A 17,999-nucleotide genomic window follows, 5' to 3' on the forward strand; every position below is an offset into this window, starting at 1 on the left:
AGAGTAGGAACACCAAACCAAACCAAAAGCACAATGTCTCTGCAATCTCTGACAGACTTAATCTCATACAGGGTCTGTGGACAATTCTTGCATTTTCTGGTAAAATATGTTGGATAGAACTGAGAGCACTAGATCTGGTAACTATCAGATCTTGTTCTGGTAACTACAAATAGGCTAATCGAATTGGCCACAAATAAGGGGGCAGAGGATGAGCAGAACTTGAATTCTGTGTTCAGCATTCACGTTTCAATTCTGTGGAAATCTTCTACAGTGGCAGAATCCAAGGGGGCTTGATCATGGGTAACCCCAATAAACATGGGCAGCTTGTTACACTTACTTGATAAGAGAGATTGAAGAACATTAGACATTAGACATTATATCAGAAGGAGAACTGACATCACAATAACTTCGTATAAGGCATTACCATGTTGAAATGAGACCAACTGCACAATGTTTTAAATGAAATCACGTCGTGTTTATACACTGGCAAATACTCAAGTTCTCAAAAGCAGCTAATATCCATATGACTTTCATTGGCCCTGATGAGAACAGGATGCTTTAGGGCAAGAGCACTAACCTGGCTGAAGTTGCTCTCCACTTCCTGGATTCCTGTGGAGGAATTTGAAATTTTTGGGACAAAGATACCATTCATGCCCTCTCTACAACTAACAAGCCAGGAGAGAACCAGGAAAGGAACCTGATTGGCTGAAGAACATATAAACTTTATGCACATATTAGGCTTGCTCACAAAACCTCTCCAAAGAGCATGGGTTGTGCTCTAACACTATCAAACTGTGTTCAAACTGGCCTCTTCCAACAACCAAACCTCAAGATATTGGAGAGATCAAAACATTTGGAAGTAACAGTCCACAATAGGGTTTCTGAAACTGCTCTATAGTTAGGGACCAAAATTTAAAAAAAAGAGAGGTGCAAGTTATATTTATAAGTCTTCCTTGCAAGCACCAAGCTAAACCACCTTCACAATGGGCCTTTGATGCCAGGCGGTCAACGCTGAGCAAAACTTTATAAGGCGCATCTGTGGTTGCCTCTGGAAAATCTGGGAACCACTAATCCGTCTGTATAAGAGTCATGACTGATTTTCCATTAAACAAGTAAGGGATGATGCACATTCAGTCAGTCATTAACACAAAATAAACCTGTCAATTATTACACAGTTTAGCAGCAGAATGCCGCCATTCACAACTGAGAGAGTCAAAGGAGTTTTAGACACCAATTCTGTGTTTTAAATGTACTTGTATTGACATGCGCAACAATAAGCACAGTGTGTATGCTAGGGAGGATGAGTTAGAAAGAGCAGTTGATTTAGAAGTCCAAGTGATTTATTTGGCATGTGAAACAAAGACCTTTGGGGTGGTGGACTCAAACTGTACTGTAATTTTAGACCCACCCCACACACAGTGCCACCCACAGATGTTGAGACAGTAAAGTACCCACACAACTGGTGCTGATGAACTCCACCTGTCCTCTTAAAACACAAGCCTTTTAATTGGGTTGTTAATCTGATCTGAAACCATGAGAATGGCCCACTTGGAAATGGGACCGCTGAGGGTCGGCAAACAGAAAATGGCAGGGGTAAGAATTGGATACTTAAATTTTATGAGATCATATTTTATTATTTGACACTAGACGATTTTCCAATTACTTTTTTTTTCTGACACTAAAGCAAACATGCTGCGTGATCCAAGACAGTCAATCAAAACATTTTACATTTTATATGTGGAGTAGGATTCTATTGAGATTTCACTGTAGGCAAAGACGGAGAGCACAAAGCAACATCAATAGAAAACAATGCCGTGAATCCATGTGACCAACTTGAACCAGTTGCAAAATCTGCGTAAAGGAAATCTTTCATCCTTTACGAAACTCTTGATTGAAATGATTTATCCCATGAAAATTCAACAAAATGAAATCATTCAATCCAGTTGACTGATGTACATTTGTCAATGGCTGATGCCATTAACAAACCCCGCCCCTAAACTTAACCCTCGGTGGGCCGTAAGAAGGTAACACAAAAAAAAAAAAAAAAAAAAAAAAAAAGTACCACTTTTACCAATTCGCAACCAATTTGCCAAAATGTAAAATAGTATCAACACACTCTCATGGCAATTCATAACTATTTATTTAAATGGTCAGAAAATTTTGAAACTGCAAAAGGGCAATTACGACTTCTGTTAATCGGCATGGTTAAAATGTCTACCTGGTTTAACCATGGTCATTGGTAAACAGTTATTGGCCGATATCTATAGCTGAAATAATGGCCAATTACCAGACAATAAATCCAAAAAATGTAATTTTACATTCATTGCATATTTCACAATCAGCAGTCACAGAACAGGAGTTTCTACAATTTCTACTTAGAGAAAAGGAATGTTTTAGTCATCAAAAAAATCTAAACAAGATCTAGCTTCAGATATGATTGGTATTTGTCGTTTAGCTGTTTTTCTCCCTGAGGGAAACTAGTTATTAAAGCCTGTTAGCCCTAAAATGTCCCGCTCCAGGCCTTTGACCCCAAAACAAGGAGATTTGCAAGGTGCTCCATCATCTATTGAATAGGTGGGAGACCCATTTCACGCAGGAAGGAAGTTGTTTTTGCAGCTGTTCTCTGTCATATTGTGCTCGGACATGGCTGAACAGGTGCCACTTCTTGGATCATAACGTATAACAAAATGGAGGCGGCCGCACATGCATGCAGGAGCAAAGGTGGCTGAAGGATTGGGTGGGGTTAATGAAACAGCAAGAAGGGGCCACTGCAAATCCAGTCTGATTAGAGCCGGTTGGCTGGTGGAAGTGCCAGGCGCCAAAGAGGAATTATATTACAGAGCATTCCCATCATGCTGATTTGGTATTCGGGGAGTGTCACAACAGGAATCTGTTTATATACAATTATTTACAGTAATTGCTAGACATACTATATTAAGAGACATGAGTTTTAAACTGGATTTCAAGTACAAATACATTTACAAAATAATTTTAAAAATAGTTACAGTGAGGCAACATTTTTGTTAAAGGATTAGTTCATTTTCAAATTAAAATTTCCTAATAATTTAGAAAATGAGTGATGGTTTCTCTAGATAAGAGCCTTATTCCTTGCCTGGGATCGTGTAGAACGCTTTGAAGCTGCACTGAAACTGATATGGAGAAAAATCCTGGAATGTTTTCGTCAAAAACCTTAATTTCTTTTTGACTGAAGAAAGAAGGACATGGACATCTTGGATGACATGGGGGTGAGTAAATTATCAGGAAATTTTACTTTGAAAGTGAACTAATCCTTTAATTGGTCAATGGCAAAAATGTGTTTCCAAAATAAACCAAATTTTAAAAATCTAGTTTAAGGGAGTTTTTTAGACCTATAGATCATTTGCTTTGCTCTGAAACAGGGACCTTCATTTGTTACAATGTTGCATTTTCTTCTTGGTTCCATTCGCTTTCACAAGACAACATTTTAATGCGTACCAAAATGTGTTTATGCAAGTCACACAAGAGTAAAGCTGTCCTCTTATTGGTCAGAATTTATTTTCCTTAAATCTTGAATACATGCAAGTTTTAAACATTGATTTTGGCAAGTTGCACCAAATGACATTTCGAAAAACTGAAGCAATCTTGCCTTGTCAAATATTTTCTTTGATAACTTAAAGGGTTAGTTCACCCAAAAATGAACCCGTAAAACCTTCTTTCATCTTCGGAATACAAATTAAGACATTTTTGATGAAATCCAAGACGTTTTTTTTATCCCCCATAAAACCAACACGATTACAGTCATTCAAGGTCCAGAAAGGTATTAAAGACATCGTAAAAATAGTAAAATTGACTATAGTGGTTCAACCTTGTTATGTTATGAAGTGACGAGAATACTTTTTGTGCGCAAAAACAGAACAAAAATAATGACTTTATTCAACGATTTCTTCTCTACACTGTCAGTCTCGTACAAAGCAGACACAGTGAACGCAGTGAAGAGCTTCCGTGTTTACGTATGAATGCCGGCTCAGTATTGGCCGGCTCCTGCTTCAGCATCACACGCATGCATCGTGGTGCTCACGTGAACAGCGTCGTCCAATACTGAGCCGGCATTCGGACGTAAACACGGAACTGCTTTCACTGTAGACGAGTCTGACAGGGTAGAAGAAGAAATTGTTGAATAAAGCCGTTATTTTTGTTTTGATTTTGCACACAAGTATTCTTGTCCAGGGCTTGACATTAACACCCGCCAAATGCGGGTAGATTTCAGCTGTGGCGGGTAAGACAGCCACTCCCACTAGCCACTTTGGCGGGTTGAATATAATTTCAGCCTACAGCCAAATGAAAAATAGCCAAGATCGTCGTATCACAAAATTACAATTCAGTCACAATTCTTTATCGATTAACTTGCGGTTAGTGAAGGCGGGATAGGCGGAATCGCGCTGAATGACACAACAGAAGCGCTCGCGTGCGCGCTCTCTCTGTCGCGCGCGATCAGTTCTCCTTGCACCTGAATACACGCACGCACAGATGTCAAAATGCATCATGTGGAGTATCTTGCGTGAATACAGTCGGCTATGGCTTACGGCTAAGTGGGTAAAAACTGGATATGTGTCAGTATATGATGTCCATGCATTCAGCAGCCCCCAAATAAATACCTGTCTGTCATTAATGTTAATCAAACATCAAAAAATGTTAAATAAATGTATACATTTATGCTAAACATATGTATCTGAAAAAAAAAAATATATTTTTTAAATTACTATTTGTAATTTGCTTCTTTGTTCTTTTTATATAGCCTAACAAAAATAACTATACATACCTGATATATACAATGTATAGTCTTGATTTGGGTGGTCAATCTGAATTTGTAAGTTTGAAAGGGTTTTAAATCTTGTAAATCAAGTAAAATGACTCAAAATCAAGTAATTTAAGCATGCCAGAGTCAACTTTAATCATATAAAATGTAATTTCCTAACAGCAAAATTGTGGCCAGTGAAAATGCTGAGTGGCTAGTAACTTTGGAAAACCACTAGCCACATTGGCTGGTGAGCAAAAAAAGTTAATGTCAAGCCCTGTTCTTGTCACTTCATAATATTAAGTTTGAACCACTGTAGTCACGTTGACTATTTTAACGATGTCTTCACTAATTTTTTGAATGACAGTAATTATGTTGTTTTTCTATGGGGGATAAAAAAAACTTGGATTTCATCAAAAATATCTTAATTTGTGTTCAGAAGATGAACAAAGGTCTGACGGGTGTAGAACGACATGAGGGTGAGCAATTAATGACTGAAAATGAAAGCAGTGAAAGAACCGTGTTAAAATTCTTTAAGAAATAACAGATTGTGGCAAACTATTTATCAAGGTCAAGAATTTTCAAGAACATAATTCCTTTAATGAGGCTTTTTTCCTTACAATATCAGGACAGTGAGAGCGTTTTGAGGGCAACACCCGTGACACAGTTTGCATTGTGCTTCATTCACTGTTCACTGCTATTCATGAGGAGGTCTGAAAGGTCAAACGGAGCCTCAACACTTGTGGAAACCCAACACCTTACATCGTTAGCAGGGCGAATGGCTTTGCATGCAGAAGAAAAGCATTGGGCTTCTCTGTGTTTATATGAGCAATGATGGGTGGTGGGGTAGAGGGGGGGAAGAACGGCAAGTTTATAAGCATGATGTAGACAACTCGTATAGGGCAGCTCATATTCTGACTGGGTCTGAGGGATCGATTTTACCTCTCAATAGAAAATAGCATCGCGAAAAATATTTTGTTTCGAAATGTCATGAATTATTAATTCATAAATATTACATTTTTGTGGAGTTGCATCACATGACATTTTACAACATGAACCTAACTTTGTCATGAAAAGGTTATTGACCTTGGCACACATAATGTCCGCAGGATATGATATTTCATGTTTTGTATTTTTTTCACCCTGCATGCAACTTTGTTTTGTTATTGTTCTTGTTTCGTCTTTCAACTATTAAAGGGTTAGTTCACCCAAAAATGAAAATTTTGTCATCATTTACTCATCCTCAACTGCCAACTGCTTGATTACCAACATTCTTCAAAATATTGTCTTTTGTGTTCAGCAGAAGCAAGAAATTCATACAGGTTTGGAACAACTTGAGGGTGTCAATTTTCATTTTTGGGTGAACTATCCCTTTATTAAGCAGTGAATAATACTAATAATAGTAGATTACTCCAAACTACTTAAGGATTTCTTTTCGAGAATTTTTTCTCTTCATAATGATATCACCCTCTACATTTTTTACTTTATGGCCACCAAAACAATATCAAAATGAATTATTAATTTAGGAATTAAAAACATTGTCACCATAGAAGAGGTGTATTAAAGTCATTATGCATATGAATTGCATTTATAATGTATTTTTGTATGAATTAATAGATAGACAAAACAATGGCACAGGCTATTAGACCAACAGCAAACCTGTCAGTGAAGAGGTTAACCAATCATAGCATAATCCATTTACATTTACAACTCTTAAAGCAGAACTCAGTAAGATTTGCGAAGCTCCCCCTACAGTTTCCTTCAGTGAATCACACTGTCATAAATACTCCAAGCGCAGCTCTGGACTACAACGACTATGGCGCTCACCAGCGCAGTAGTTTTGCAAATACAGTACAAGAAATTTCGATGGAGGTGGGTAATTTTCGAAATTGTCTTATAAAGTCATAATATATAATTGTCGCGTGAACGTGAACATGAACATGAGGCGAGATTGTGTCGGGTCGGCGCAGCTCAACTTGTAAGTGCTGTTTTATGGCGTAGACGTGCCAGAGGGGGTTAGTGCACGCCTCAAACACACCACTACAAGTCAATTAACCATCGTAAGGACTTAGAAAACTATTTATGAAGGTAAAAAAAAGTTACTTAGTTCTGCTTTAAAAGGTACAGAAGCAAAAACATTCTAAAAACGCCCACAAAAAAAGTCAGATCAATTTTTTATTCAATAAGAAAACATGCGCATAAACTATGATGGAAACACATTTACCGAATAAATTCCTCGATGCGCATTAAACAAATCATGAGACTCTGCGCGATGGGATGGCATAACTGGGCAAACCAGCGGACCGTTCTTTTTGCACAGCATCTGAAATGCTGTTTTGGTTGTTCTGAATTTCCTGAGCAAAGTTTTTTAGAATGTATGCGCATCTTGGCATTTCCATTTAGCATTTTTTATGCAATATCCCAAAACGCGCATAAAAATAGGCGGTCGGAAACATAGCTGTTGACATTTTAATATTCAGAAGCAAGCTATCTGCAAAATCTGATACTAGTAACACTTCCACAAACTTTCCATATCACAGAAAAAAAATGCTGGGCTGCCAAAGCGTGTTTTCGTAACTGCCGTTTTCAGCAGGCTAAAAACACTTTGGTGGACACACAAACTTAGTGTTAGAAAGACTGGAAAATGAAAAAAGAAATCACGTCTATTTTTGTTGCACATTATACATGGACATCAGGGACATTTTTTTGCTTGTCCTCACCAATAAATTGATGCACAAAGATGAGAATAAAGAACATATGGGAAACAGCCGTTAAATTTCAGTTCAAGCTCATGACTAAGAACTGGTTCTGGGAATGTGGTCCAGTCCTGGGGGTCGTGGTACACTGCTGACTCTACAAAAAAGAAAATCCAACAGCCTCCTGTAACCCTCCACATGTTTACAGGATGAGACATGGAATGTGATGCAATTAGCCATTCACCGACATTAAAGGAGCATTTGTGGAATATGACGAGAGCTGCACACGCTTGCAGCGTTGCTCTGGAAATTTAAACATCAGGAGCATCTGATGAGTGTTTCAGGAGACACCGTGGAGCCCTAATACAAACAGATCTTGTTTAACACAAGAAGCACAATAAACAATGTATGTGCAAACAATGAAATAAACCAAAAATCCAGAGCTATTGTTTGGATTAAGCAAAACTTTTTCCATTAGGAATGTCGAACTTTTGGATTAAAAATGAACTAAATGAGGCTGAAGTCCCATTTATTAATGATTCAAAGATTTATTCTTGTGTATCAGAGGGTAGAAACCAGTACACAGTACCATCTGAGAAATAGGCACACGTTTTTTTCATTAAATATCATCTGGGCGGCATTGTGGTGAAGGAGGAGAATGCTGAATACGGAACGGGGGGAAGGGCCAGCGAATGTAACGTAAAGCACATGCACTTCTTGTAATCACTCTCATTCTCCTATCAAAACTAACAAAAACCACTCGCTCTCTGAAGAGCAGGCCAGAATTTACCACTCAGCTTCTCACAGGCCTCAAAACCCCTCCGTTTATCTTCTACCCTAAAAAACTACAAAAATATAACCCATTTTATCAAAAAATATTGAACAATTACAATCTAGTTTCATAAAGAAATGCCCCTCCAACGTGGCTTGTCATGTAGAAACTGTGATACAATACTGAGAATAAAATGTTTTGCATTACTGTAATGGAACTAAATTAAAACTTAATTGTCATGAAAATGATGTCTTTATGCAAATAACTTGCTGCAAACACAAGCAGAAATTTCTTCATGCAAAATATACTATCTTTCACTATTTTTGGATGAAATATGACTGTTTTCACCCAAAAAACAACCCAAACTCATGGAACGCTAGCATGTGGATCAGGAAAAAAGCTTTATTTGTATTACTTTGAGAGATTACGTATAGTTTACGGAAACTTTCGCATATGCCATACGCATCATGAGCAGATAATTGCATTTGGTCAAACAAATTTCTCTGGTGATGGAATTATGGTTTTGAAGAACAGCTTGTGAAAATCTTTAGCAGGGCATTGGAGAATCCTGGGTAAGCCTTGGCAAAACCCATGACCTGAATGGTTTACAGTAGAGGAGACAGCTGTTTCTTCTGCTTGATTGGGTTTGGGGTCGTTGGGTGGAAACTACATCAAGACAGCGGGTAAACAGTCAATTCATTTTCATTTGCACCATTTCAGATAGATGTATTCACATGCTCTCTCATGTACCACAGAATAAATAAATGCAAATGGTTTGGAATAACAAGAGTATCGTTTTTGCTTGAACTATCCCTTTAAGACTTTTAAACAGAATATTATGGAGTCAACACTAGGGGTGTAACGATACGCTCAGGTCACAATACGGTACGTATCGCGATACTGAGTTCACGATACGATATGTATCACGATATTTTGAACAAAATGAAACTGAAATTCAAATTAGATTTATTTAAAAAAAAAAATAACAAATTTCAATAATTTTCCTTGATGTACATACAAGATCACATTTCAAGGTTTAATAAAAACCTTCTGTATTCAAAATAACAGCTGAATAGGTCTGTCTGTAACTGAAAAAAAAAATGTTAACATTAACATGAACTTAGAATTCAGAATCCAGGGACAGTTCACATATCGCGTCTAAAAATGCATGGAAGGCACGGCCGCACCATTTCTCCTTCTTTCCAAAGCGCTTGCGCTCCCGTGGCGTCGTCGTTGCTATGCAACCATGAACTGCGCTCTCCAAGAGGATCAGGAAGTTTCAGCAAAGGATAAAATTATTTCTAGCCCTTGCATTACCTTTACTACTAGATATATTTATGGGGATGAGATGTAAAAACCACCCTGTACAGATGTTCGGCTGAGATTTTGATGTTTTGTTACGGAAAGGCCATAGCTGATCGGTTGGTTCTTGTTTCATGGCCTGCGGTGCGCTTGCGGCATTCTGAAAAGTTGATAATTTTTCATCTCGATGCGCCTGGAAAAAGCACCGCATGCACGTCGCGACCGCGTTGCTTCTAGGGCTGCATGATATATCGCATGAGATTGTCACGCTCATTTCGTCAGTAAAGCCGGTTCCCTGATTACCGCTAAATCGCCATCACCTGCTTTCAAATGGAGCGGCATTTAATAGACAGAGCCGTAGTTCACTGACAAGCTACGCAATATCGCGTTCATATCGCAGATGAATCGCCTTCGATAATGAACGCGATATTGCGGGGCTTTTCAGTGAACTACGGCTCCGTCTATTAAATGCCGCTCCATTTGAAAGCAGGTGATGGCGATTTAGCGGTAATCAGGGAACCGGCTTTACTGACGAAATGCGCGTGACAATCTCATGCGATATATCGTGCAGCCCTAGTTGCTTCCATTATGAGCGTGCTTGCCGCGTGACTACATTTGAAATAACTGACTTGCACGCGGAAAAGACGCAATATGTGAACAGCCCGATGCACATCGTAACATTTTTGCATCGCGAAATATCGTACTGCGATATATCGTTACACCCCTAGTCAACACACTTACAATGGATGTCTATGTTGCAAAACATTGATATTTACAATTATAACCTGATTACATGTTGGTTGGTCGATCGGTCGGTTGGTGTTTTAACGCCATTCCAGCTTCCTTGGCTATTTTCATGGCGAGAAACAAGTTCAAATAACATAAAAGTGCAATTTAAAAAACAATATAAGAATGGTTTGCTTTGGATCAAAACTCTAAAATGGATTCAGGGTTGACTGTTACAAATTTCAGTAAAATCTTTATAATAAGGTTTATTTGTTAACATTACATTAGTACACTACATTAGTTAACATGAACTAACAATGAACAGCACTTTTGGTAATCTTAATTAATGTTAATCTCAATGTTTAGTAATACATTTTTTGAGATCAAAGTTGTATCATCTTAACATTCTGGTTTGATTACATCAAAAATATCATCATTTGTGTTGCGAATATGAATGAAAGTCTTACGGGTTTGGTTTGGAACGACATGAGGGCGAGTAAATGACAGAATTTTCATTTTTGGGTCACAACACACAATTCTGTATAAGATTGCTTCAACAAAATTATGAACTTTACATTTGTTATTTTAAACCTTTGCCTCACAGACTTCCATTATAAGTGCACTACTGTACTCATTTTTTTTTTTGCATTTATAAACTGAAACTCCTTTACATTGGTTCAGCTCTAAACTTCCCTGATATTTAGCACTAGATGTAGTTTGCACTTTAAAAATGAGCCAGCTAATCTCATGGATATATAAGCACAACATTATCATAAAAGCCAGCCGGGCTCACATTTCTGAAACCGGCTCCAAGATAAACGCGTCTCCACTTTTTACGCCAAGACCTCTGCATTTCATCACTGCCATTCAGAGTGGCAGGAGGCGGCAGAGAGAGTGACTTTAAGGCATCTTAGAGGCTGTTGTTACAGAAGTTAATTAAGAAAGAGATCAAACAGGCACGCTGTCAGCTGCCCCCCTCCGATTCCATGTGGCCGGACGCCAAACATGGCGAATATTGAGAAGTTTAATCAGACTCAAAGCCAGTTCAGACATGCTTTGACATGGCCGCCCTCTGCTGAGTTTATCCAAGGTGATGGAGGTAGCACTTCTCGCCAAAAATGGAGTTATTTCATAGTGTTGATGGGTTTACTTTCATTCTAAAAAATGTGAAAAATAGTAATAATAAAGAATGAGTACAACTGGTAAAATCTTAATGGTCCAAGACTTCAATTTCTTTGTGCAAATTATAACTTTTAATTCACCGTCTCACAGTAACTTGCAAACAAAAGACAATGAGTGACATCACAAAAGGCTTCAACTCCTAAATGAGTGTGAACTTCCCGGAAAACGTGTGTGATCTCAACAATAGTGGTATTTAAAATTCAAAACATGCCTTGAGACACTATTCTATGTCTCAGTGGCTGAATGTATGAAGGAGTAAAGCAGCTGTTGTGTCCATCAACGTGTCTCCTGTGGAGTTGAGCTCTTCTCTTTTACTTCATCAAACAAAATAGTTCTCAAAAATTAACAACAAACAAATTCAATCATAGACAACAGGTGGCAATGCCACAACTGGTAAAGGGGATTCATATTGACCTGACATGTACTTGAAGTATGCAGATGTCAAGCTTTAACAAGAATCATGTTAAAGGGGGGTACATGGTTGGGTCCCATGAAAACAATGTCCATATTATATTTCACCTCCAACCAAAAAAAAAAAAAAAGGATTTTAGGATCATTAATGACAATACCTATATTTCCCCCTTATTCTCTTTAATGCAAAAACATCTAATAATTTTCATTACGGTAATGGTAAAAAAAAAAAAAAATTAAATTGTAAAGTAAATTTGTTAAGCATTTAGGCTAATTTATGCTGATAAATAGTGTGTCCAAAAAGGGTGATTTCATTACTGTAATTACAGTATTTTTTTTTTTTTTGCATTACGGTAATGAGAATGTAAGAGAACCTTGTCATAAAAAACTGAACTGTCTTAACATAAATGCAAAATATAATTTTATACTTTTTTCTTTTGATTTTGGGTTGAAATATGACTAGGACATGGTCATTATTAGCTCCATGGTTTATTTTAGTACTTTGTAAGCAGTTTGCTTTTAGAAGTTTACAGCAAATGGAAACAAAGTACTTCTGTACATATGAGCAACTCAGAAATGCCTTCAATATAAACTACAGATTTTACACAACAACAAGAGTCTTACAAATATTTTTGAATAAATATCTCTTTGCATAAAGATCTGAGTTTGGTTAAATCCTTCTTCAAGATGATTCTGTACAATGTTTATACAAACTACTGGACTACTCCAACAAAATTACAAAACAGTTTTAAGGACTCAAGTCCTCTCATTCATAATTTATGAGACATTGTTTTCCCTTTTCTCCTGTTGGAGTGACGTTTAAAAAGACCATGAAGTAAATGATTATGATAATATGATCAAGACTACAAAACAAATGAAAATTTTAAATATTTTACGGAAAAACAACTAATCAAATAGATTTCAGCGAAACACAACAACTGAGACAGACCTACAACATAATCGAATATACAAATAGCCATGATGACAACAAAATCACACCTTTATGCGGCATAGTGGGGGATATTTCTTTCCCAGACTGTCTGTGATTAGCATAAGAAAGACAGGAGATGGACCCCCTTCGTCCCCGAGATCAAGCAGAGCCCTCAAGTACCTGTGAAATGTTTCTACCCTCCACCCTTTTATCTTTCAAGTCTTCATGCAAATGCTTCAATGGGCCCGAGGCAGTTCCTCGCTCCAACAATGACCAGAGCCATCTCTATCACAGTCGAAATATGCTATAGATTCCTATCAGAATTTCGCTTATAATTAAAGAATCCTAATGGGAATTTCTACAGGAAATTCCCCATTTTAGAAAATGTCTGTAAGTCTAACATAACATATTACAAAGTGGACCTTTTAGAAAGGCAGTTCCCAATAAGACAAATGTCCCTGTAAGACACCAAAAGGACTTTTGAGAAATCCTTTAGGATTTTCAAGCTCTAGTTCTGTCTAGCAGCACAACATTATTCCATATGCAATCAAAAAAGAGCAACAAATAGAACTTTCAGTTTATCCAGTAGGAACTTGATTATGATAGAAGCTCCAGAAGAAATCCTTTGAACAATCAAGCATTTCCTCTTGTTTTTTTCATGAAAGACATGAACAATCCTGTGGCCACGTCCCATGGGTTCAATTAATCAAACAGAAAACTCTTTCAGCTATGGGTCACTCCACAGAACATCATGTACCACTTTTTATGGTCCCCAGAAGAGAAGCTTCAGGTCTAACATCTTACACCTCCCCAAAACTCCCTCAAGATAAACTAAACGCTCCAGCCATGCATATTTCATTACAGGCCACACATATGTGATTGTTCACTCCTGGACAAAGTTGCAGAGGAACGTATGCTATTGCCAAGTCAAGTAAAAGTTAACATCTCACACATCAGCCTTTTTATAGACATTGTACTTCAACTTATTTATATATATTTTTTCTCATTTATCTCTTTTTTCTCTCTCTCTCTGGAATGTCATTTACTTATACAGGATGTATTGCTGAGCATTTTGCAACTAAACTTTTACTTGACTTGACTAAGCAAAGTCTAATTAAAATTCAAGAAGTCCAAGTTGATGCAATTGATATTCAGCTCATGTTGTACCTAAATGATACAGACGTGCTTCATGAAGTTCACTACAAGTATGCACAGCATGCATCATATCTAGTATAGATAATAAGACAAGACCAATTTCTCCTTCCTTGCTCTCCTTTTACAGACTATTATGCAAATGTTATTTTACAGGCCTCTTGAGCCCTTACTGTACTCGAGTTTCTGGAAAAGGGGGGTGGATTGATTCATTCATCTACAAACACGAGTATTATTTAGTTCAGTGGATAACATATTGGAACGTTTTTCTAAGCTTTGAAATATCTGTATTAGCAAATGGAAAGTATGTGTAAAACTCACGTCAAACTCCAATAAATCCAGATTAAATCCAGATCCAAGTCTCAACGCAACTAAACTTCGCGTTGGCTTCATGCACATCTACGTCTAAAAACTATTAATACACTCGGAAAAGAAGTTAAGTTCTGAACCATGCAAAACTACAACATGTAACGTTACTGTGTAGCAAAACCGCACGCAAGGAACCGCTCATGGAGGGATTGATGCTTTCTTACCTTCACTGATCAGAGTAAACGCTAGGAAAACAGCCTCGGTGTTTGTAAGTTTGCATTCGCGTCTTCTCGTCCATAAACCCATGGTTGAAGTCGATAAACGCGACGGGAATAAATTAAAGGCTCAAAAGTGTATGTATGTGGGTTGTTGTATAAACGCTAAAATCCAGTTTCTTGTTCTTCCTCAAAGCGAGTCTTTCAGGAGCTCTTTAGGAACTCTTTAGTTTGGAGCTGTGGGTTTGGCTAGACGTGTCAAGCGCTCCATGCTGAATTCACCAAAAATCTCCTCGAAATGGAGACAAAGAGCCCCTCTAACCGTGTTTGAGCCAGTGCTGGGGGTTTGTATGAGAGCAGGAGTCGTGTTTCTCTCTCCAGTGGGAGTGGATGGGTGGGTGGGCTTTACCGGGCTGGAGGAAGGTAAGTGGAGACCAGTAACACCAGTGCTTTTAAGTTAGTTTCACTCGGTTCAAAAGATCTATTTTAATTTGTCTTATATTCAGCATTACTTAAAATAGCTGCATAAGTAACACAGTTGCTTAAAAGAATTTCAACTGGTCTGGAAAATCATTTGTTCTTCACCGTGACTGCCCTCTATTGGCAGATGCACTGGTTTCCATTGGCAGCAGCAGACGTGCACTCTCAGCCTCACATGCACACGCAGCTCTCGGTGACGTCACGTGCACTCTCTAATTGAACTGAAAATAAGTTGCATTCAGATCCCATTGGGCAGCCGATGTTGACAGATTGGAGGAAAGCATGATTGTTGCCCCATAAATATTTTATTCCCAACAAGACCAAGGAAGACGAATCTTGCCCTGTACATTTGACAGTATCTAAATAAAGACATAACTTCTTTTTATTACAAACCCGATTCCAAAACAGTTGGGACACTGTACAAATTGTGAATAAAAACAGAATGCAATGATGTGGAAGTTTCAAATTTCAATATTTTATTCAGAATACAACATAGATGACCTATCAAATGTTTAAACTGAGAAAACGTATCATTTTAAGGGAAAATAAGTTGATTTTAAATTTCATGGCATCAACACGCCTCAAAAAAGTTGGGACAAGGCCATGTTTACCACTGTGTGGCATCCCCTCTTTTTATAACAGTCTGCAAACCATGAGAGGCTCTTTTTATACCCAATCATGTTGCCAATTGACCTAATAAGTTGCAAATTGGTCCTCCAGCTGTTCCTTATATGTACATTTAACTTTTCTGGCCTCTTATTGCTACCTGTCCCAACTTTTTTGGAATGTGTAGCTCTCATGAAATCCAAAATGATCCAATATTTGGCATGACATTTCAAAATGCCTCACTTTCAACATCTGATATGTTATGTATATTCTATTGTGAATAAAATATAAGTTTATGAGATTTGTAAATTATTGCATTCCTTTTTTATTCACAATTTGTACAGTGTCCCAACATTTTTGGAATCGGGTTTGTAAATAGGCCTACATCAATTTTTCTTTGATAGCTGTGTGGTAAAATTAAAATCACTTCTTTTACAAGAAGAATAATGTAATTTATTTATTTATTTATTTATTTGTTTTATTGTATTAATCAAAGAAACAGAAATGATAATGTACAACAAACACCTTCAGGGGAACATTAAAGAGCATCAACCGAAACATTCACATGCAAAAAAAAAAACCATACATACACGAAAGCAAGCAAAATAAACAAATAAAAAAATGTGGGAGAGTAGGAAGTTTATGGGTAAAAAAAAAAATGACAAAAAAACAAACTTTTTTGATATTTGGTGAAATTTAAAACATTACTAAAGAGAAGTAACAGCAGTTTTCAGTTCCAGACATGGAATAAAGTAATCAAATGTAAATTAACACTGCATAGCCGCCGTCACTGTATAAATAACATACTCTTTATTAAAGGTGCCCTAGAATTAAAAATTGAATTTACCTTGGCATAGTTGAATAACAAGAGTTCAGTACATGGAAATGACATACAGTGAGTCTCAAACTCCATTGTTTCCTCCTTCTTGTGTAAATCTCATTTGTTTAAAAGACCTCCGAAGAACAGGCGAATCTCAACATAACACCGACTGTTACGCAACAGTCGGGATCATTAATATTTACGCCCCCAATATTTGCATATGCCAGCCCATGTTCAAGGCATTAGACAAGGGCAGAACGTCTGGATCTGTGCACAGCTGAATCATCAGACTAAGCAAGCAAGGACAATAGCGAAAAATGGTAGATGGAGCAATAATAACTGACATGATCCATGATATCATGATATTTTTAGTGATATTTGTAAATTGTCTTAACATCTATAAATGTTTTGTTAGCATGTTGCTAATGTACTGTTAAATGTGGTTAAAGTTACCATCGTTTTCTCTGTATTCACAGAGACAACACTGTCTTTATTTTCATTCATACTTTATTTTTACACTTGCAGTCTGTATAATTTATAAACACAACTTCACAACTTCAGATAATATGTGTAAATGTAAAGATAGTACATTTACGGGGGGCAGTCGTGGCCTAATGGATAGAGAATCTGACTTGTAACCCAAAGGTCATGGGTTCGAGTCTCAGGTCTGGCAGGGATTGTCGGTGAGGGGAGTGAATATCCAGCGCTCTCTCCACCCTCAATATCACGACTGAGGTGAGACCCTTGAGCAAGGCACCGTACCCCCAACTGCTCTCCGGGCGCCGCAGCAATGGCTGCCCACTGCTCCGGGTGTGTGTTCACGGTGTGTGTGTGCACTTGGATGGGTTAAATGCAGAGCACAAATTCCGAGTATGGGTCACCATACTTGGCCACATGTCATGTCACTTCACTTAGTAGGGAGCAACGGATGCCGTTGCCCTCTCGAGCTCAACAGCGCCCCACATTTCCCCAGTGTAAATCTGTGGTGAAAAATGTGCCATATTGAGAGCCGAGTGGAGTAGCGTACCAATTTGAAGTATAAATAATTTAGTTTAAACATTCAGTTCAATTCGCTATGTGAATGCTTGGTTAAAGAGATGCGTCTTTAATCTAGATTTAAACTGAGTGATTCTGAGCCCCAAACATTATCAGGAAGGCTGTTCCAGAGTTTAGCCAAATGTGAAAATGCTCTCCCTCCTTTAGTAGACTTAGATATCCTAGGTACAGCCAGAAGTCCAGAGTTTTGTGATCTTAAAGAGCATAATGGATTGTAGGGTGATAGAAGATTGGTTAAATACACAGTAGCTAAGCCATTTAGGGCCTTATAGGTCAGTAGCATTACTTTATAATCGATACAGAACTTAATAGATAACCAGTGTAGAGATGATAAAATTGGTGATATATGATAATATTTTCTTGACTTGTTAAGAACTCTAGCAGCTGCATTTTGGACTAACTGTAGCTTGTTTATTGAGGAAGCAGGACAACCAGCTAGTAATGCATTATAGTAATCTAGCCTAGACGTCATGAATGCATTAACTAACTTTTCTGCATCAGAAATAGATAACATATTCCGTAGCTTAGCAATGTTTCTGAGGTGGAAGAAGGCTGTTTTTTTAACAT

The 17,999-nt window shown here is 37.7% G+C and overlaps 1 protein-coding gene across 3 annotated transcripts in view; it reads right to left on the minus strand.

Moving 5' to 3' along the window:
* The window catches only part of ptk7a (protein tyrosine kinase 7a), a 41,368-nt gene extending 26,264 nt beyond the window's left edge, over positions 1-15,104 (minus strand). Inside the window, exon 1 of one of the 3 annotated variants that reach the window (XM_048170119.1) lies at positions 14,480-15,104. In XM_048170119.1, the coding sequence (XP_048026076.1) occupies positions 14,480-14,561 (82 nt within the window). In that variant the 5' untranslated portion in view covers positions 14,562-15,104. Of the gene's footprint in view, positions 1-14,267; positions 14,287-14,479 lie in introns of those variants that run through there. The other 2 variants (XM_048170128.1, XM_048170136.1) reach the window with 2 other exon arrangements.
* Positions 15,105-17,999: the final 2,895 nt, after the last annotated feature.

Source organism: Megalobrama amblycephala, linkage group LG2, assembly GCF_018812025.1.
Source record: "Megalobrama amblycephala isolate DHTTF-2021 linkage group LG2, ASM1881202v1, whole genome shotgun sequence".
Lineage (NCBI taxonomy): Eukaryota > Metazoa > Chordata > Actinopteri > Cypriniformes > Xenocyprididae > Megalobrama > Megalobrama amblycephala.